At 33.7% G+C, this 22584-nt stretch overlaps 1 protein-coding gene across 1 annotated transcript; it reads right to left on the reverse strand.

Annotated features, from left to right (window-relative positions):
* Positions 1-1429: 1429 nt before the first annotated feature.
* On the reverse strand, positions 1430-21927 carry LOC114409508 (probable ADP-ribosylation factor GTPase-activating protein AGD11). The gene is made up of 11 exons (XM_028372988.1): positions 21762-21927; positions 21565-21622; positions 21284-21408; positions 20082-20168; positions 7432-7483; positions 6900-6975; positions 3686-3849; positions 3348-3585; positions 2823-2939; positions 2628-2723; positions 1430-1807 (listed from the first exon to the last, which is right to left on the reverse strand). Exons 7-11 carry the CDS (start codon positions 3766-3768, stop codon positions 1523-1525), a joined length of 819 nt encoding a protein of 272 aa, XP_028228789.1. The 5' UTR covers positions 3769-3849; positions 6900-6975; positions 7432-7483; positions 20082-20168; positions 21284-21408; positions 21565-21622; positions 21762-21927; the 3' UTR covers positions 1430-1522.
* Between the last annotated feature and the right edge of the window lie 657 nt (positions 21928-22584).

Consider the following 22584-nt stretch of genomic DNA (forward strand, 5'->3'; position numbering starts at 1 on the left):
GGTGGAGTAGGGTTAGGTCGACGAACCGAAGGATGGGGCGCACCGCGCACATGTGGGTGGAAGTGGGGATTGACAAGGAGGGGAAGGTACGGATGGCAGCAAATTATGAGGGGGTTTGACAAAAAATTGAGGGTGGCACCTCTTCTCTCTTCAACTCACGCTTGCGAAGTTCCACCCAAGTGAGAAACAATGGATTTGACAAAATATATAGGGACAGTTTTTAACTCTCACTATTTATAGATTAAACGGCCAGAATTTGTATCCTGACACGTCAACGTCCATTTGATGAAAATGACTTATTTTAGGTATTTAAAAAAAATAAAAGATGAAACTGAATCTTTTAAAAATTTAAAAATCAAATTAAATTTTTTAAAATAATTTGGGGATCAAAATGATAATTAAGTTAAAAAAATTTGACTAAAAATAATCTACTAACTAATATGAGCAAAACTTATGAATATTCAACTTTAATGTCATAATAACAAAATTATCATCCAATAAAATTATATCTAATAAGAGTGACGTTTTATATAAGAACAGGAAGAGCGAATTTTAACAATAAAATCATATATAAATAATCAAAATTAAAGATTACTCGAAATCACATAATTACTTTAAAAATATAATTTGAAAAAATCACATGATTTTTATATTTTAATCTTGAATATTAATATGAATTAAGAGCTAAAAGAAGCAATATAAGTTCAAGAAAGTTTAAAATATAATCGTTCAAGATACTTAAGCCAAACACAGTTTTTTTTTTCAATTTGAATTTGAGCCTAATATAGGTCCACACTCTAATTTGAATCAAAATAAAAATGACATTATAGAGAGTTTTGGACTGAAGATAGATTCGAGTGGATCACCACAACTAATTCTTAACTTCTTTAAGGTTGAGAATAATTCAAATAGTTGTGTGTTCATTGATTATAAACCTTCATGGATTTAATCTCCATTACATTATATCATTATATATGTGAGAGTGGGAGAACTAAACATTGATCATTAGATCTCATCACGAAGAATTAAGATTAAAACACACAAGTTGTGTGAGTTTTTAAAAAGTTAGATGACCTTTTTGAGTACTGACTTTAAAAACCTTATAATTTTGTTAATATGCATGATTGTGTATAGCCTAAATTTACTCAACTCATTTGTGTATAAAAATGAATTTCCCACTCGATACTTCATACTTTCTTTATGACCATCCATGAATCATGAATGTTCAAACCATAAAAATCATCATTTATTAAAAAACTTACATGATATGAAATAACTTTTAATCTTAACTAATTCCCTTATAAATTTACCACAAAAATTTACAATTGATTAATCCATAAGTTTTTTCTCCAAAACTCTTTTTGATATTTCATATTTTGTTCATCCTTCTAAGGATGGTCACGGACACAAAATAATGTACAAATGGGAGTTGAGAAAGGACAATCTACAGTGATAATGTTCCAGAATGTGTTATGTTCCAGAATGTGTTATGTTAAGTTCTGACCCTTAACATCTATCTCAACTATTGAGTTAGAAGAACACATTCGAGTTCAATCTCTAGCACTCCTCTCTCAACATGTTGTAGTCTCACTGAGATATCATGCTTGACCTTCCCATCTTCAAGGGAGATGGTACCATCTTTAACAAGAGTGTTGTTGTCACCATTTGCTACCCATTTTCCAAGCTGCAAGGAATCATTGATTGAAGATTTTTCATATGCCTTTGCAGCGGAAACTAGAGGTTGAATGTCAATTTCGGCCTTTCCCATAAAATCATCCGTTGAGAAAATATCCTTGTCATACACAAGCTGCATGTATGCATCACAATAAGTTAATTTGACAAATTTAGGACAAGATCAAGCAACATTATATGCCAAATTTAGCAAAATGACACCTTTCTTATTTTGCAAGATCAAACAACAGTGGGTGTCAAATGTGAGAAAATGCCACCTTTAATAACTTTTTTTATATAAAAGTTGAATTTTATCAATTTTATCTCATATCAATATTGAAAATTTTATGGAATAGATTAATCCTACAAATTTTTCATATAATTTAAAAAATTAATTGATATTTCGTCACAATATTGCATTTAAACAAATAACATGATATTTAAAATATAAATAAATTTCTATTATTAGATTGTATATCTAGAAAATTCTGAGTTATTAATATGATCCTTAAGATATAATATAACATGATTTAATAGTTGGATCAACAATATAAAGTTTTATTTATGTAAAAGGTTGTCAAAAATATAATTTTGTCAACTATTAAATATGTAGATGTGCATTTGATTACTAGTTTTGAACTCTTAAATAGACTAAGTATTGTATTTTTCCTAAAAACATTGATAAATTGAAATTCATGCTAAAATATGTAGATCAAGCTCTTACTTACATCTTAATTTGATAACTTGCGCCAAACACATTAATTTGATAATTTTTCTTACGATTATCAGAGAATACTGATAACTAGGTATTCATTATAAAAAATAATTATTAAATTGTTATTGAAGAAAAAATAAAGTAAATTCTAATGCAAGATTATGGGTATTAATTACCAAAACACATTAATTTGATAATTTTTCTTACATTGCTCACTCACATGAAATGGTATTCAACTTACCACTTTAAGAGGAGGAATGTTATCCGGAATTGACAACATTAGGCTTTCGTTCCAAACTGGGTTTAAACTACTTTTTATGACACGTGTCTTCACTGACTGCAAAGCAATAATAGTAATAGATATTAAAGGTGTTACATTTTGAGCTTATTTGCATGTATGAATGGTGTCAACTAGTTAAGAGATGGAGAAACTCACTTGGTGACCTAGAGATATGATGACATAAGGGTCACTAGTCATTACATCCCGGATAGCAAGGTTAGTGCCTTTAACCACATTCACCTTGATCAACCCAATAAATTCAACCATACCTGCCTATAATAGTAAATAGGGAGAAACAAGATTTAGTATTCAAGAAAAAAAAAATTTAATAGTTTAATGCTTATAATTTTCTCTTGTTTTCTACTTAAGAATTAATAAGGTACAAAATAATATATGAATGCTCCATTTCTCAAGTTGCTCTTAGTTACACTTAGAAATCAAATTCACATGGAAAAATAGATCACTAAATTCTCAGTGTAACAAATCCTAAAAACTAAATCTTGTTTATTAAGCCATTTTCTTTTGTCATATCACATATGCAAGCATAAACAAAATTCTTAGTAGAATGCATATCTACTATATAGTACAGTTTCATACATTAGATGATTTCAAAAGGAACTATATATACAATTTATTTGGCAAACAATTGATACAACTAGCAATATCCAAATGAAACATTACCAATGAGTTGCTCTTCTTTGAACTCTTATGCTCAGAATCTTTTCTTCCCCAACTATTTCGAAATGTGCTCCCAATAAGACTTTTAGTTTCTTGTTTATCATAATGTTTTTTGTCTTGTGGGAAGTTGTTGCTCGAGGAACTACGCTGGGAATATGATGAACATCTTGCATGAGATGGTACAAAGGGACAGGACAAATTTTCTTCAATATCCAAAAACTGTAGAAACTCATATTTTCTCCTGAATAATAAAATTATATTTGAGAATCATAATGATGTACTTTGTAATTGAATATATGGATTATGTGTGCATGTGTGTGTGCACGTGCTTTTCCAGTTACCTAATAAAATCAGAGCGCTCCTCAATGGATGAATTTGGTTTTGGCTTTTTTATGTTACTTGGAAGGCAAGCTTCATACTTCATATTAATTACTGTATTTCCACCGAACTTCACCAATGCATCAACTTGTTCATCTGTCCATTCATCTAGCTTTAGTGATAGAACCTATGGTAATGTCAAATCATGTTAGAATTTTTATTCCTAAACATTCAAGTAAATGCATGTAAGAACATATAGGCATACATTGGGTTAAGGGGAAGGGCCTTCATATACTCCCTTCCCACCCAAAATTATGGATTGCTTAATTAGTGGAGACTAGATACCAATTGGATTACAAAATTGTTAAGATTTTTTTTTATTGACATTAACTATCTCTCCAATGTAAGCTAACAAATTTTATTTATCATTTTGTTCACTTCTCTCATAATAATAGTTTAAAAATCAAAGGTGGTCATCAAATACATGCATTCTTAAGTAAAATTTTATTTATCATTTTGTTCATTCTCTCCCATCACCTTCACCTAATAATTACAAATCTTGTTTAATTTATGTTGGAAAATCCAGGGGGTAAATACTGGGGAGATTTATATCAATGAGTTATGAGCAACCATATAAGTGAACCAGAAACCACACCTTAACCCAAAATCTTAATGCTTAAGTTTATGGGTCTTTTCTTCACTTATATAGTGTTCAACCTTCTCATTCCTATACGATGTAAGATTTCACCTCAAACTTGTACTTCAATATTCTCCCCCTCAAGTGTGAGTCTCATCTACATGATAGTCTCCCCCTCAAGTGGAAGTCATTTTTGTCCATGAGTATTTTCATGGTGGTCATTAGAGTCCACGTGCTCTAAATACTTGTACTGTCACACCACTCACGGGACACACCACCTCAACCCACCATCAGGAAGACTTTTGATACAATGGATCCTTAGTCCAAGGATCCACCACTGACATCTTACTCTTCCAAGCCAGTCACCAAGTCGAACCATCGGCTCTGATACCAATTGTTGAGAAATCGAGGGAGTAAATACTGGAGAGATTCATTTCAATGATTAATAAGTAATCATATACGTGAACCTAACACCACACCTTAACACAAAACCTTAATGTTCAAGTTTATGGATCTTTCCTTCACTTATATGGTGTTCAACCTTCCTATTCCTACACGATGTAGAACTTCACCTCAAATTTGTACTTCAACAATTTGTAACCACTTATGTAAAAGCATTATCAAATAATTTTTCTCACATTTGCTAGAAATTGATGATGAGATCACTTTTATACAAATTGAACATGAAACTAAGTTGACAACAAGAGAAGGATGAACAACAAAGAAAATAAGGAACCAATACAAAATCACATTTGGTTATATGTATCTCCAAAAATAGTCAAGAATCCAAAATATTAATAGAACATTTGCTATAAATTTGTTTAAGGCTTAAATATGTTTTTGATCCCTAATAAATACTCATTTTTTGTGTTTGGTCCCTAATAAATTTTTCGTTTGGATTGAGTTCCTAATATTTGAAAAATTCAATCCAAGGTCCCTACCGTTATTCGAGATCTATTAACTACCTACGTGGCCGTTAACCGGCCACGCAGGCATGCCACATGTAATCTTTGTCTGATTGGGATTACACGTGGAAAAAAGGTTTTTTTTTTAAAAAAGGAAAGAACAACATCCTTTTGCATGTTAATTTTTTTTCTTTTCTCTATTAAGAAAACGATAGTCTTACACAAATATTCATTGTACGGTGGACCTTGGAGTCTGAGGCTAACACTACAACCCCATTACTCATGCAATGATGTTGTCCCCGTAACCAACACTCACACCCTTTAGTCTTGTAGCCACAAGGAAGCTCAGAGCAGAGAGCGGTGAGCATGGCTATCATCACAGAAGAACCTGAACCAGAGCAACCCACACACCCATGCTCACAGATCTCACCCACCAAACCCAACAACAACCCCTTCTCCTTCTAGTTCTACTTCACCCTCTTTGTCTCCCTTCTCACTCTCTTCTTCATCTTCACCTCCTCCACCCTTTGCCCCTAACACTCCAAAACCTGGTTCCTCACCCTTCCCCCCCCCTCCCCCTTCGCCACCACTACTCCAATGACTGCACCATCAAGGTCCAAACACACCCCAACAAAACCCCCCTCCAAGTCCCTCACCGCCAAGGTCTTTAGCTCTTACTCCTATCGGCACCTTGCCAAATCCCTCGTCACCAAGGGCCTCCACATCACCTCCGTCGACCTCCCCGGACACGGCTTCTCCGACAACTCCATCGAAGTCTCCGTTGGGTGTTGATTTTGTTTCTGAGAAGCGTGACACTTATCGATACGACATCATCTACTAAGGGGGCTTTTTCCATTTGGGTTCTGGAGGTGCCTGTGGTGAGGGAGGTTGTGTTGGGGGTTTCTTTTGTTTTTGCTAAGGTGTTGGGGTTGTGTTGTTCCAAGACAGTTGGTGTGGCGGATTCGGAGAGGTCGAGAACTTTGTAAGTTCCTCTATTTTTTCTGCAATTTTCAATGCCCTTTTCGATGCTCTTTTTGAGGAAATCTGGATGGAGTTTTGAGGAGGTTATATGTTCTAGGTTTGTATTTGTGATCGGAGAAGAAGGGATGTTTTGGGTGTGGGTCGTAGTTCGATGGTGGCGGTGGTGCATGGAGAAGTTGCAGAAAAGAGGAAAAAGGAGCTTCAGAAATGACATCGTTTTTAATTATAAATAAATAATTTTTTTTCACGTGTAATCCCACTCAGACAAAGATTACACATGACATGCTTACATGGTCAGTTAGTGGCAACATAGACAGATAACGATTTCGAACTAATGGCAAGGACCTGAGATAAAAAATTTCAAATATTAGAGACTCGATTCAAAGGAAAAATTTATTAGGGAACAAACACAAAAAATAGATATTTATTAGTAACTAAAAACATATTTAAGCCTTTTTTTTTAATATCAAACGCTTGTATAGTGTATTATAAGAATCTCAACATAGTCCACACTAAAATAAATATTTTCTATATAGCTAGCGATATTTATAACAAACAATAGCCTCAAAATACTTTTAATATTTACAACCCTCCCATTTTTGGCCAACAAATATAGACATTAAAAAGATGATGATCGTGTTACATAGATAAGTGAGGTTTTGAACAATATTCACAATATCTTATCTCAATACTTTACATGTTAGCAAAACATACCTTTGATATATGGACACCTAGGCTTCTATGTATACCAGAGCATTTGATGCAAATAAATACTCCATGACTTGAAGACCTGATATTCATGGTGTGAATAAAATCAAATACAAATAATATGATTTTTTTACGAAACTAATTTGCCAATAAATTTTTATCATATTTCATGTGCCCCAAATATTCATCCTTTATTATTCAAGTAATATAAAAATATAAAAAAAAGATAGAAAAAATTTAATAAGGAGAATAAAGGTTGATAAAAACTTATCAATAATCCACTAAGATACATGAAATGTATGTTAATAGGATGCTTGCCATGATCGGAAGCAAATTAAAAACAGATTGAAATTGATGTTTCTTTTCAAGTGTATGTTGATGTAAGGCATATGTATCTTCTCAGTTAACTTAGACAATCAATGAAAAGATTTATCCAGAAAAATAACATCTAGTTCATGATTCATGATCATGTTACAAAACATGAGCAGTGAGCAACACATGTAAACTAAATTTCTTTAAAATTCAAGCTAATACTTACACCCATTTTGGCTCCAATGATCCACAGTCGGCACAATACTTGATGCTTCAAGCTGGGAACAAGTAATACTTCATGTGATGTCGGTGATATTGATTTTGATACTTTCAAGTTTCAATTGTTAAACTTCCATTCACTTAGAATATAGTAAACTAAGTATTCTCTATATGAATGTTAGAGATCTTTCACAAGCTTCTAAATATCCAAACATGATATTATTGGGTCCTTGGGCATAAGATGTTTGTTATGCATATTTCTTAAGTGTGGTACGTCATTAAATGACTAGACATATGTACTTCTTTGGTTACACTTACCAAATTTAGGCGTTTAACTCTTATTACTAAAATATCATTTTCCAACATTCTACTTATAGTTCATAAAAAATACATTAGGCCACAATTTATTTTTCCCGTGTAGTTTATGAAATTTCAATAATACAATAACATTTAGTTTAAATTTTAACTTAAAAATATTTTTAGTCCTTATAAAATGAACATGTTTTGATTTTGGTCCCTATAAAAAAAATTATTTAATTTTCATTCCTTTATAACTTAAAATTATTCATTTTAGTTCTTATAAAATGAGTAAATTAATTTTGATTTAAGCCTTGCTATATTGTTGTTGGGTTTTAATATTCCTTCCAAAATTTAAAATAACTCCTTTTGGTCTCTAAAATTTACTTTAAGATAGATAAATAACATTTATTTTAGGATTCTAAAATTTATTTTGAAGGTATCACATGTTGACATTGTAACACCTTGGCAATTACACACTAGAATTAAAGAGATTCAAAGATCGTGCAGGTATAAGAGTATAGGACAATATAATTAATGATGACTTAAAGAAATTAATTAGTATTAATCATATCATCAAGATGCATTTACTTTTAGATAATAGTTGGGAAAGATTCGAGAAATTTTATTCAGATAAGGAAGTTCAGGTAATAGAATGAGAAGAGATATCACACAAATTGTTAAGTTTATCGTGAATAACAAAATTTATAATGAAGGGGTTAAAAGCGTCTTAAAGCTCATTGAATCCAGAATACAAAGCTCTTTATAAAGGAGACAACAACTAATTTTTAAACTTAAAACTATTACAACAAAAAACAGTTATAGTTACAACACAACTTATGTTAATGAACAATTAAATTAGATGCTCTATTCTACATGACTGGGATGCTCCACCAAATTACAAAAGATTGGATGACCAATAGAAAAGACGAGTATTGGACCAGACGACCAATGTCGTCATCCAACCTATCTCTATCGCTCATCGTCAAACAATTAACAAACTTCACCTTGGTTCAATAACATTTCTGAATTACAAGTAACTCAGTTTGTTTCCAACAATCTACGTTAAGTAGATCCAGACACTGCATGAACTTGCTTCTTGGAACAAGCTTCATGAACATATCAACTAGCTTTTCCCTCCTATCAACTTTCTGGACTTCAACCTTCTTCTCAGTACAAATGAAGTGGTATTTGATGTTAATGTGCTTAGTCCTCTCATGATGGACTTGATCCATGGCTAAATAGATTGCACTCAGATTGTCACAGGAAATGATAGCCTTTTTCTATGGAAACCCAAGATTGTTAATCAAACCCTTCAACCAGATCCCTTTTTTTGTTGCCTTTGCTATAGCCATGTACTTTGCCTCTGTAGTGGATAAAGCCATTGGGGGCTCAAGTGTTGCCTTCCAACTGACAAAAGAGTTGCCAATTGTGAACGTGTACCTAGTCATAGATCTATTGGCATCCAAATCTACAACATAGTTAGAATCTGAGTAAGCAACAAGAGCACAGGACGAGTCTCCATGAGACAAGTCCAATATTAGTTGTACCCTTAAGGTACCTGGATATACGTTTCACAACTTACCATGTTCCTTCCTAGGTTTACCCATATACTATTAAGTTTGGTTGCGTCCAAGCCACATTGGATTGTTCCAAACAATAAATCCCAAAGGTTTTAATTTTAACAAAGTATAAATTTTATATATTAACCTTTCATTCTTAAGCTACATGCTCATATATCTCTATGAGATACAAGCAGAAAAGCATGAACAGAAAGACTTTTGATGATAGGCAAAGTATCGGTCATTGGATGATATTGCTTTAGCATCTAGTCCTTATAAGACAGGTGCTTTAGCACTTTACTTACAGTACAAAAAATGGAACAATTATTCAATCCTCAAGTACCAAAAATAGTCATCAGAAAGTAACGTCTATAGGTTTAGTAAGAAACTCATGTCATAGCGCACAAAAGGGAAGATTTAAATTATCTCTTCTTGACATTCTTATATCCTTTTGTCTTATGTTGTTAATGTTTCTTTTGATTTGTACACTCAAAGTCAGCTCTGAGCACTAGGCAACACTGGCAGATTATACTTCTCCAAAGATATGTTACAGAAAGTATTTCTTGTCCCCACTCTCTCTGCATAATAGTGGCCTTGTATCAAGTGCCAAATCTATTAGACATCGGCTAGCTGAGATCTCTCAATGGATCAAAGCTCTGAAGATGTTTGTGTTAAGGTTGTCGAATCAAAAGGGAATAATCTGAGACAAAATGAACAAAGTAGTGTAACACTGGCAGTTTACTGGACAATGAAAACTTGAGCGAATTAAGTGAATCTTAGCTTTGCTAAGTTTACGAGTTTCATTGTATTCAAGCTTATTGTGTAAACACTCTTTGAGTGATTAGAATACTTTTTCTATCAAACATATATTGTTTGTGAAAGCCAAGAGTGGCTCAGTGACAAAGAATACTTGGGTCTTAATCTCAGGGGAAGATTAAGGGTAGTGCTAGGAGTAGCCTAGAGAGTGCTCATTGTAGCCAGAAGTGGCATAGAGAATACTTAGTTGTAACCAAAGAATTGATTAGTGGGACCCTTCAAGGTTTGAAGGAGAATTGGACGTAGCCCTAGAGTTGGGGTGAACTAGTATAAAACCTTTTATGTTTTCTTTACTGCTTTTATATAAACTAGTTTTTTCTATAAGTTTCTTCTACACAACTATATCCAAGTTTCGTGAACTGGTTTTCTAAGCACAATGTGATTTCGAACCCCTTAGACAAAACCTATCATCCATTGATATCTGTTTGAGAAAAGCTTTTAAAAGTTTTCGAAAGACCAAGTTCTATCCATCACACTATTCAACCCCCCTTCTAGTGTGTTTCAATCACTTCATATACCTACTCACCATGATGATTTCTTGTGTTAGGTCTTGTCTTGTGCACACAATTGCATACATGAGACTACCTACAACAGTCTCATAAGGAACACGAGGCATGTATTCTCTTTATGATTCTAATTGAGTGGCATTGAGTCCAGTGAGATGAATGGATGTAGTCAAAGGAGTACAAACTAGTTTTGTGGATGCCATCCCAAAATGATTCAACACTTTCTGAATGTATTCCTTTTGACATAAATTTTTTTTTCAGGACTTGACCCCTCTTGATCTCCATGCCCAAAATCTTTTATGCATCTGTCATATTTTTCATCTTAAATTCACTATTGAGGAATGACTTCAAATTTTAAATTTCAAACTTGTCTTGAGAAGCTATGAGCATGTTGTCCACATAGAGTAGAAAATAGATGTAGGAACCACCCTCTACCTTACTATGATAGACACATGAATCATAGGAACTTATGTTGTACCCATAAGAAACAATGAACTCATTGAATCTCTTGTACCACTACCTTGGAGATTGCTTCAGCCCATAGTATGATCTTTTCAACCTACTAACTAAATTTTTCTTCCCTTGCACCTCAAAACCTTCAGGTTGTTGCATCAGAATGTCTTTCTCCAATCTTCCATGGAAAAAGGTTGTTTTTACATCAAGTTGCTCTAACTCCATGTCCAAAGTTACTACAAGAGCCAATAAAACACGTATTAAAGCATGTCGAACTACTAGAGAGAAAATCTCATTGTAGTTTACTTCTTCTTTTTTGTAGCATTTCGCTACCAGACGTGTTTTATACCTTATTTTTCTTAAAGATTTACTTGCACCCCACTACTCATCTATCTTTAGGTAGTTCAACTAAATCCTAAGTCTAGTTTTTATGAAGGGATTCCATATCTTCATTCATAGCCATTATCCAATCTTCAACTTCAGAATGGGAAATTGCTTCCTAATAAGTGGTTGATTTGAATGAATCAATTTCTTCTACTACCTGTAGTGCATAAATCACTATATTATCAAAGCCATATCTTTTAGGTGCTTTGATTTGCCTTTGAGACATTTTGGGTGTTGTGGTTTTCGACTTCTTTGGAGGGTTCTGACTTGTCCAGATAGACTCCTCAATTGGTGCTGAATTCTTATGTTGAGGTTTCATTTGAGGTTCCTAATTTGTCTCATCGGGTTCTTTAAATTGCTTTTAATCACTAGTTTTTTTTTTATTATGAGGCTCTCAAACTCCACCTGCTCACTGACATCCTTCGCCTTGCCCGAATCTTCTTCATATTTAGAATGCACCATGGAGAGTTCGTCAAAATTGACATTTCTACTTAGAATGACCTTTCTTTTTTATGGAGACTAGATTCTAAATCCTTTGACTCTATCTCCATTTCCCATAAAGAGACCCTTATTGGCTCTGATTTCTAGCTTACCTTCATTTACGTGATAGTATGTTAGATATCCAAACACCTTCAACATTGAGTAATCAGTAGATTTTTAGACCATACCTTAATAGGGGTCCTGAAATCTATGGTAGTGGATGATGAATGATTCGTGAGATAACATGTTGTGTTGATTGCTGATAAGTGTCATATTTCAGTTATTTTTTGGATTAAAATGTTAGCACTTATCTTTCGATTGTAATAGTTTTCTTATAAACTACCATTAAATCTAGTTGATTTATATATATTGTATATTTACTAATGTTTTTGTTTAAATATGAAATATTCATCCATGATTTTGTAGGTTTTGATGGTTGTTTGTTAGATCCAGAAACAAAGTCAAAAGGAAGGGCAAAATGGTCATTTTTCTAAGATTTCAGACATCCACTTGCCCAAACTAGCATCCAGCTCGCCTGGGCTAATAAGATTTCTTCAGCCATAAGCAACCAACTCGCCTGGGCGAGCTACAGCTCTCCTGGGCGAATTGGTGCCTTCAACACTAAGTCAAAAATTCGTCGAGGCAAGCTATAGCTCGCCTGGGAAAATTTCTCAACACCTCTTGGCTCTTTTCTATAAATAGCCATGTTTAGAAAGTTCAAAATCCATCCAGCAGAGTCTTCAGTAGAGAAAAATGAGAGAGAGCCAAGAAGAAGAAGAAGAAAAAGAAAAGTGGAGTCGAGGCGCTGTAGAGTTGTGACAGTAGATCACTTCCTTCGTCATTTCCCATTGTTTAGAATGTTGTTGTGGTTGTTCACCAATAGCCAGAACCAAATCTTTTTCTAATAAGGAATCATTCTGAACCACGACAACAACAAAATCTTTCTTTGCTTTCTTTGGACAATTTTTCTTCCAATGATCAAGTTCTTTGCAGTAATTATAAATGTCTTTTGGTTCAATCTTGCTCTTCTTGCTACCTTTGCCTTTCTTCTTCTTTTGCCCTCTAGCAGAATCAATCATTGATAATCTGGATGTAGGGGCTTCATCACCATTCCCAAACGCTTTCAGTTGAAACTCTCTAGAAGAAACTCTGGACTTGACTTCTTCAAGTATAATGGAGTCCTTGCCAATACTAAGAGAACTCAAAAAATTCTCATAGGAAAGAGGGAGAAAGGCTAACAGAATTATTGCCAGATCTTCATCTTCTATCTTGACATCAATGTCATGGAGCTTCATCAGAATAAAGTTTAACTCATAAGGATGTTCTTTTAGTGGACTACCTATCGCAACATGCCCTTTTGCGGGCGAGCGAGGCAAGGCTCACGGGTGCGCTTTCCAAAGGAGGAAAGATGCGCGGAGTCGCCACCAACGTTTATTTGTGGAAAGCGTCGGAAAAACCGAAGGAAACCAGTCAAAATGAAAATTCTAAGTTCGGGATTTTATTTACGTTTGAGGAAGGTATTAGCACCTCTCACGTTTGTCTCAAAGGACAACAGCCTATTTTTTAGAATTGTGGAAATTGTATTACCTTAACTTTTATTTCTTTTTATTTTTTGAGGTCGACAAAAGCGGGGCTTTTGCTCCTACGTACCCTCCATCGAAGAGGAAATCAGACCTACGTAGTTCTTTCTTAAGAGTGAATCAAGCGATTCTTTTTACTTGAAAGGTGATCATTTTAAGGCGTTGGACCTTAAAAATGATCCATTTACTTGATAAGGAAAACTGAGATGATAAACTTTCAAACCCTTTTTAGTGACTTTTTTTTGTGGACGAGCTTGACTAGGCGAGTTGATTTTAGCCTTAGTTTCACTTTAGTTATTAGTCAATTCGGTTAAGAATGAAAAATCCCAAAGAGAAAACGTCCGATTGATTTTTTCGCTTCATTTTACTAAAAGGTATTATTATATTATTATTTTATCTCTTTTTTTATTTCCAACGTGGTTACGGCACGACCGAACGATCGGAATTCATTTTAACAGAAATTAACGGATATTACAAATCAAATGATCGGTGGGAATTTATTTTATTTTTTTGATTAGGCGAGAAATGACTTAAATAAATGACTGAAGCACGTCAAAAGGGGGTACGGGAAGTAAATGAAAACGAAAATAAAAATACATGAAACAAAATGTGGACCACCACGGGTACATAGAATGAATTGAAAAGCTCGGTTTGGGGTACTTACCAGTTGAAGACTGAAGAAAACGAAGAATGAACGATGAATGTCGAAGAACGGTTGAAAATCTTCACGTAATTACTCACGGAAACGTTACGGGAGCGCCTCGGCTTGGATTTTCTTCACGGAAACAATTTTCCTCAGCAATTTCGAGAGAATAAGAAGTGCCAAGAAGGCTGAACCCCTCTCCTCTTCACTCCTTCCCCTATTTATAGCAAAATAGGGGAAGAGCTTGCCACCCAGCTCGCCCAGGCGAGCAAGGTTGCCTCTAGAAGCAACCGCCTTCTGGAGGAAGAAACTGGAAGGCCCAAGTGGGTCTGATTGCTATTTGTACCCCCTTTTTACTAAATGCACCCCCCTTTACTTTTTTTGGTAATTCTTTTTCCTTAACGTTACGAAACTTTACGAATTTCGTAACGACACCTATTTTCTTTCCGTAAGGTTACGAATCCTCACGAATCACTTATTTACTCTTTTTTAGCTTTCGAAGAAGTTACGGAAACTCACGGATTGCGCAAAAACACCTCCTTTTGGTTTCCGCCACATTACGGAATTTCACGGATCGCATAAGCCTGCTTGCTTTTGATTTCCGGCATGTCTCGGGACTTCACATATTGTGAAACAAAGGATGCCAAGTATCTTGAAGCGGCCAATCAAAGGTTGCATGTCATCAAGTAATAATCCCCGGACGAAATTAGGGTATGACACTACCTTTTTCTCATTCAAAGACCAAACAAATATGGTTTCAGAACCAACTTGTTGTAGATTGATTTCCTCAAGAAGAGTTTCTCTAGCTTGAGCCATAACACAAAAGCAATTTTCTCTTTAGAAAGTTCATAAAGAACTTCATCAAACAATGACAAGAGAATCAACGACTGAGCTTTTTCATCTTGTAACTCAAGGACTGATTTATCAACCTTTAACAGTTGACCAGAGAGAGGTGCCCATATTGTGGAAGGAATGTCTTCCAAGATTGTTTTGATGATGCCAAAGAATCAAGAGTTAAGAAAGTTCCAAAGAATCAGGAGTCAAAAAGCTTCAAGAATCAAGTTTCAAAGAATCAAGATTCAAGAATAATCAATTTTCAAGATTCAATCAAGTTTCAAGAATCAAGATTCGAGAATAATCAAGATCAAGATTCAAGACTCAAGATTCAAGAATCAAGAGAAGACTCTATTAAGATAAGTACTAAAAAAGTTTTTCAAAACATTGAGTAGCACAAGAATTTTTCACAAAATCTTTTACCAAAGAGTTTTACTCTCTGGTAATCCATTACCAAAAGATAGTAATTGATTACCAGTAGCCAGCATTGTTTTCAAAACTGATTTACAAAGCTGTAATCGATTACCATAATCATGTAATCGATTACCAATGTTTTAAAACGTTAGATTTCAAATTTCAAGAGTCACAACTAGTGATAAAAAAAATTTCAAATCGTTTTAAACTTGTGTAATTGATTACACAATACTTGTAATCGATTACCAGTGTTTCTAAACATTTTGATTTTCAAATTTAAACATGAAGAGTCACATCTTTTGATGTGTAATCGATTACACTGTAATGGTAATCAATTACCAGTGACTGATTTCGAAAAATAAATTTCCAAAAGTCACAATTCTTAAAGTGACTTGTTTCTGAAGATTTTTTCAAAAGTCACAACTTTTTAAGTGACTAGTTTTCAAAAGAGTCACAATTTTTAAAAGATGACTAGTTTTAAAGAAATTGCCAAAGAGTCACAAAATTTAACTTGAGTCATCAAATGATTATAAATATGTGACCATGGCATGAATTTCAATAACATTTTTTTTACAGAACTTGCTGATTCATTTCTCTTCATCTTTCTAAAAGTTTTTGTTCAATACTTTCTCTTTCAAGAAAAGTTCATTGACCAAAAACTTGTGCTATTCTTTTTCTTCATTCCTTCTCCCTCTTGCCAAAAGAATCGAAGGACTAACCGCCTGAGTTTTTTTGTGTCTCCCTTCTCCCTCTTCCAAGAGAATTCAAAGGACTAATCGCTTGAGAATTCTTTTGATTCTTCCCTTCCCCTTAAACAAAAGATTTCAAAGGACTAACCGCCTGAGATATCTTTTGTTTCCCCTTACAAAGATTCAAAGGACTAACCGCCTAAGAATTCTTTGTCCTAACACATTGGAGGGTACATCCTTTGTGGCACAAGTAGAAGCTACATCTACTTGGGATGTTATACTGAGAACAAGAGAGGGTACATCTCTTGTAGATCAGTTCAAGTGGAGGGTACATCCACTTGGTTGTTCAAAGAGAACAAGGGAGGGTACATCCCTTGTGGATCTTTGGCTTGTAAAGGATTTTACAAGGTTGAAAGAAATCTCAAGAACCGTTGGTTGCTTGGGGGCTGGATGTAGGCACGGGTTGTGGCCGAGCCAGTATAAATCTTGTGTTTGTCTTCTTCTTCCCTACACTCTTTAATTTCCGTTGTGTACTTTTAATTGCCGCTTTTAGTTTTGGTTAAATTATTGTTTCTGTTCTTTACTTTCTTAACTAATTGAATCTAGTAATATTAAGAAGGACAATTTTTAATTAGTCAAGACACATTAATAATTAATTCAACCCCCCCTTCTTAATTATTCCGAGGCCACTTGATCCAACACATATTCCATGTTCTTTCAACCAGGCACACATCTTGATGCACTAGATGTTGAAGCTATTTTTCCTTATGAATTTCTCAATCTTGATTATGTTGACCATTTTCTTGATCAAAACTTGAAGACACAACACAAACAAAACATAATGGTTGATCTCTGATGACTTAGACCAACCATGAAACAAATGAGGAACTGATTTGAATTGGAGCTCTAGATACCAATTTGTTGTGAAAGATTCGAGAAAATCTATTCAAATAAGGAAGTTCATATGGTAGAAGGAGAAGAGATATCACACAAATTGTTAAGTTTATTGCAAATAACAAAATTTACAATGGAGGGGTGTTAGTCGATGAATACGACTAACTTTTGTGTATAAAACCTGTGTAAATTGTATCAAACTTCCCCAGTTTATGGTTATTTTGTAGTGTTATAAGTACTTTATGTTAAGTATAGGTAATAAATACGTAGTACTTCCATTTTGTGTGTTTAATAATCATTTTATCTCAATTTTAGGTTAATTAGGCAAGCTTTGAAAAGTGTTGTTTTTCACCTTCTCGCTAAGCCAATCCGCTGGCTTAGCGAGCGTCCGCTAAGCGCAACACTCATTGGCTAAGCGCAAGGAAGAATCTGGAAGAAAATGAGCTGTACAGGTTCGCTTAGCACACTGTTTCGTCTCACTAAGCGCACCGCTTCAGTCCATCCGCTAAGCGAGAAAGGCACGCGCTAAGCCGAAATTCACTAATGTGCGCTAAGCGGTCCAGAATTGCGCTAAGTGCACGAGCACGAACAAGGCCACCTATTTAAGCTTGAAATCAGATTTTGTGAAGGGAGTTTGGGCTAGGATTCAGAGCTTTGCATGTCTAGAGATTCTAGAGAGAGAAAGGTCCAATTTCAGAGAGTTTTAAGAGATTTTGTTGTGTGAAGATCTGCAGAGACTAGAGCTTGAAGCAAGAGCCGTTCTGAGAGCTTAAGATGAGTTTGTGAGTGATTGTGAGATCCTAGAGGTGAAGGAGGCATCCTCGCCACTTGTATTTTTGCAATCTTTCATCTTGTTCTTCTCTTTGTTGTAAAGAAGGCTTCCTGGTTATGGAAAGCTAAATCCTCTGTTGGATCTTCCCTGTAGGTACCTGATGTAAATATACTTTTATCTATTTAATGGTATTTTGTGTGTTCTCTGTGCTATCTGCTTTTCACTCCAGTATGCCTTTACCTTGATCACATAGATGCATGCTTTGTTAGGGTCATTCAACAGTGGAAACTAGTCTGATTCTAAAGTCCTTGATAGTACAGGGCTAAGGTCTCATACTATCACGAGAATCAGGGTGCGATAATTTAGTTGTGTATGTGTGTCTTAATGCGGTCCTGGTTGAGTATAGTCCAACAAGAGGAATCTGCAGACGATGCTTGATCAGGATTAGGCTAAACTATCATGAGGAATTGGGGTTTAGTATCTCAGGAGACACCATAGGAACACATGAGCATTGTTAGATAGAGAATATCTTTTTAGCATCAGCCACCTATTAGGAAGGCCAACGTGTTTTCTACTTGTTTTTACACATCATTTCTCTCGCGTGATTTTCCTTTTTGCACAGATAGTTTACACAATTGTTCATTTTCACACTTATCTTTACACACCAAACACCTATTTGCTAAAATAGCTTACCAAATAACACAAGTTCCCCAAGAGTTCGATACTCAGTTCTTATCGTTTTATACTACTTGTGCGATCCGGTACACTTGCCAGAAGCGAACAAGGGGTTCAAAGCGCTCTCAAGCTCACATAACCCAAAATACAAAGCTCTTTATAAAGGAAACAATAGCTAATTCTCTAACAAAAAATGATTACAATAGAAAAACAAAAAACAATTATAGTTACAACTCAACCTATGTTAATGAACCACCAAACTGAAGGCTCTCTTCTACGTGACTGGATGCTCCACCAGATTATAGAAGATTGGATGATCAATACAAAACACAAGAGTACTGAACCATATGACCAATGTTGTTATCTATCCTATCTCTATCGTCCATCGTCCAACAAGCAACAATAGTCTATCACTTGAGAACTCCTCAATTAAACTGATTGGCTTGGAGCAACTATCTACTTTTCTTGGAAGTGTATGAGTGAGGTCAAATCATGTTGAAAAGTCTTTTGTTGATTTGTAGGGATAGTAAATGATCTTGAAAACAGTTAGGTATTACGAGTGGTATCAAAAAGATGTCTCTAAAAAGGCTATCTACGAAGTGTTATATAACCAACGATAAAATTGAGTGAAGTTTCATAGAGTGAGTCATCGAGGCATCAACAATCAGAGGTGCTACAAATGGTATTAGAGAAAGTCTCTCTCGCAGTTCGGTGTGGTTTGTGGATGTACCTAGTAGAAGCTTGCGAGCACGTAACACCTTCAACAAATACACACCAAAATGAAAGAGATCTAGAGGTTGTGTAAGTATGGGACTATACAATTGAAGATGACTTAAAGGAATTAATTATTATTACTTATACCAATAAGATGCATCTACTTTTTAATGGTCTATCACTTAAGAACTTCACAGCCAAGTGTGTTTGACTTGAAGCAATTATGAGATGAGTGACTTCCTAGGAAGTTTTCTAGGAAGCATGTGAGTGAGACCAGAACACGCTGAAAAGTCTTGTGTTGGTTTATTGGGACAACCAATGATTATGAAAGAAGTCAAACATTACAAATGATATCAGAGTTTGTTGTTGATGTTTGAGAAAAAGGTTATTTACGGAGGGTTCTAACCAACGATAAAGTTGAGTGAAGTGTTATAGAGTGTGAGTTGTCAAGATATTGATAATTAGGGACATTACAGACATAGTACCGCCAATACTAGTGGGTGTTGCCTAGGATGGTCATTTGACCTTCTGCTAAACACATAAGTTGTTAACAAGTCCCATAATAGTAAGGATAAAAAACAAATTAAATTTTTAACTTTTTGAGGAATGAAAGCTAAAGAAATTTTTTTATAAGGACTAAAATTAAAACTTATTAATTTTATAGGAACTACAAATATATTTAAGCCTTGAATTTTTATTGTTATTTGATAACTATATCAATAATAAGGATATTATATAGCTTATTTCATAACAAAGATTAATAACTATTGATAACTATTTTCTATGTAGACATTAATTAATAAAAAGGTAAAACTGAAAATTCATTAAAAGGATCAAGTGTTCATACATTTATTTACCAAAATAAGTTAAGCATGCATTTTATTATCACAGACTAACAAAGTGCATTCAGTGTAATAAAAAGAAAAATATAAAGGGTGAAATACCGGAAGACATCCATCGTTCTCTTAGAGCTTGAGTACTCAAACTTGGTGTTTCAGAACATAAGAGATCATAAAGGCAAGATCCTGATCCTACAGTTGATATATTTTATTTTATAGTTAGTCTGTTAAGGTATCATCATAAATTGCGAAGATATTACTAGAGAGATCACTATTAGTAACTTCCACTAATAAATAAGGCACTAATTAATCTTATAAAATATAAAAATAGCTTGTATCCTACTAACTTTTAAACTCATCTATTGTGTTTAAGTCTTTAACCAGCTTTTTTGTCTCGCTAGTTGATGCAAACTAACAATTAACTTTTCCTTTTTATTTAACTAAATATTTATTGCTTCATATTAATGAAGATTCACCTTTTTGGAAGCCAAGCTTTTCTTCTCTAAAAAAATCAACTTACATATCCCAAACTTAAAAGGTAAATTTAAAGAAGATATAATTGCATTATTTTTCTACTTTAATTAACGTTTTATCATAGTAACTCAAATGGTTGAAGCAGTAGTGTCAGAATTTGCTGCGTTTGCGTGAGAAAACAATCTATTTAGTAAGAGAATCCGTGTTTGATTTCCACTATGTGTAACGTGTTTAATTTTCACTATGTTCAAAATTTTCATGAGCCAACAACAACCACGAGCGTCATTAGTTTTTGACTCAATGAGTTAAAGAACATGTGTGATCTCAACCATGATAAAAAATAGTTTAACACAATTACCACTAAAAAGATGGATATGTATATTTTAATAATTAGGAAGTAAACTCTCTTGTGGTGTATTTAAATGAAGCTAATAAGGTTTATTGCTACATGGTTCGAGATGCAATATATAAATTTGTTATTCTCTCATAAATCACAATAAGAATAAGAGTATACCAAAATTCCCAAGAAACAAAATAATTCTCCAAATAATCTTTAATTATGAGGAACTCAATAGTTTTCTGGTATTAGCATCCCTAGTCATTTGAACATTTAATAAGACTCATGGTTTTTCAGTTCCTAGAGAAAGGAAATTACATTTAATAAGACTCATTGATTAGTCTTTCATATATTGTTTAACCCAAAAAAGAGAAGAAAAGAAAATATGAATGAAATGGTCCTATCATATACATATGGATTCTATCTTTTTGTATAAAACATCTATATTACATGCCTTTGGGAGAGAAGAAGAGAAAAAAGAATAAAAAGATTTTACCTGATACACCAATGGTATCTGAATTTTCATGTTGAACAGACATCTCCATCGTCCAATATTTGAAACCAAGTCAAAAAAATTGAGGGTACAGTTTGAGAATAGCCATCTGTTTGTCAACTACCTCTCTGCATGAAGATATAAGAGCACTCAACATATTTGATCATCTAGCAAATAACACATGCATCACACCATGGAGAAACATAAACAATGGCCAATAACAATGAAATAAGAAAGGTATCAAAGGTAAGAAAAGAAAAAGGTTTTCTAATAGAAAATCTTACATGTCAAATGATTTCCTTTCTCATTTTAAATTGGGCATGAGCAAGGGCAGCTTATTCTCTATAAAAAAAAATAGAAAATTTGTCAGAAATCAAAGAAACGATAATCTGTTAATTGGGTTTTGAGATCCATTGAAGCAACATTCAATGAATTAGGAAATGTTTCAAATAAATCTGTGAGGAAATCGGGCTTGACAAACCTTGAAGATAAAATTTTGAAAATTTGAGAAAATTTGCATGGAAAAAACTAAAAAGAATTTGAAATGAAAATAAATAGGAGTTTTGAAAATGGGACACTAATTATTCTTGGAATCTATGTTCTGGCAAATTTCATAGTTTCTTATTTTAATTTTAAAGAAATGGATCGAGAACATTGGGGGGGGGGGGGGGGGAATCAAAAGTCAATGTGAGAACTAATGATTATTGGGATTGAAGTTGTTGTTTCATGTGATAAATATTTTACAGAAAAATACATGAACGCGCTTACATGGGGCGTGTTGAATCTTGTTCATGACAAATCAACAATTATTTAAGCAACACACATTGGTTTCATCAATTCCTCAACTACTACCCATAAATAGAAGTTTCCGGTTTGTTTTCCTTTTATCTGTGATGCATTGTATACATAAAAAAAAGTGTAAAAAAGAAGAAAAAAAAGTATAAAGACTCTAGTCTCTTTTATTTTTGTAATTAATTATAATTAATTTTACCTCTAAAGTTATAAAATTTTCATTTTATTGCTTGTGAAATTAATGACAGTTAAATATTTTATAACTAATGTCTTAGTTTTGGAAATACAAATAGAATTTTCAACTTAATATATTATGTTACATTTTAATTAAAGTTTAAATAATAATTTATTTCAACATGATATATTTCACTTTTTTTTATCCTAGGTGACAGAGTTATAATAATTTATTATATTCTTTGTCTTAACCATTTAATTTATCAGAAGAAAGTAATTTTGATTAATTTAAAATTTAGATGAGAGATAAATAAAGTCTAACTTAAAATTATTTTGGT

Source organism: Glycine soja, chromosome 4, assembly GCF_004193775.1.
Source record: "Glycine soja cultivar W05 chromosome 4, ASM419377v2, whole genome shotgun sequence".
In the NCBI taxonomy this organism is placed as follows: Eukaryota; Viridiplantae; Streptophyta; class Magnoliopsida; order Fabales; family Fabaceae; genus Glycine; species Glycine soja.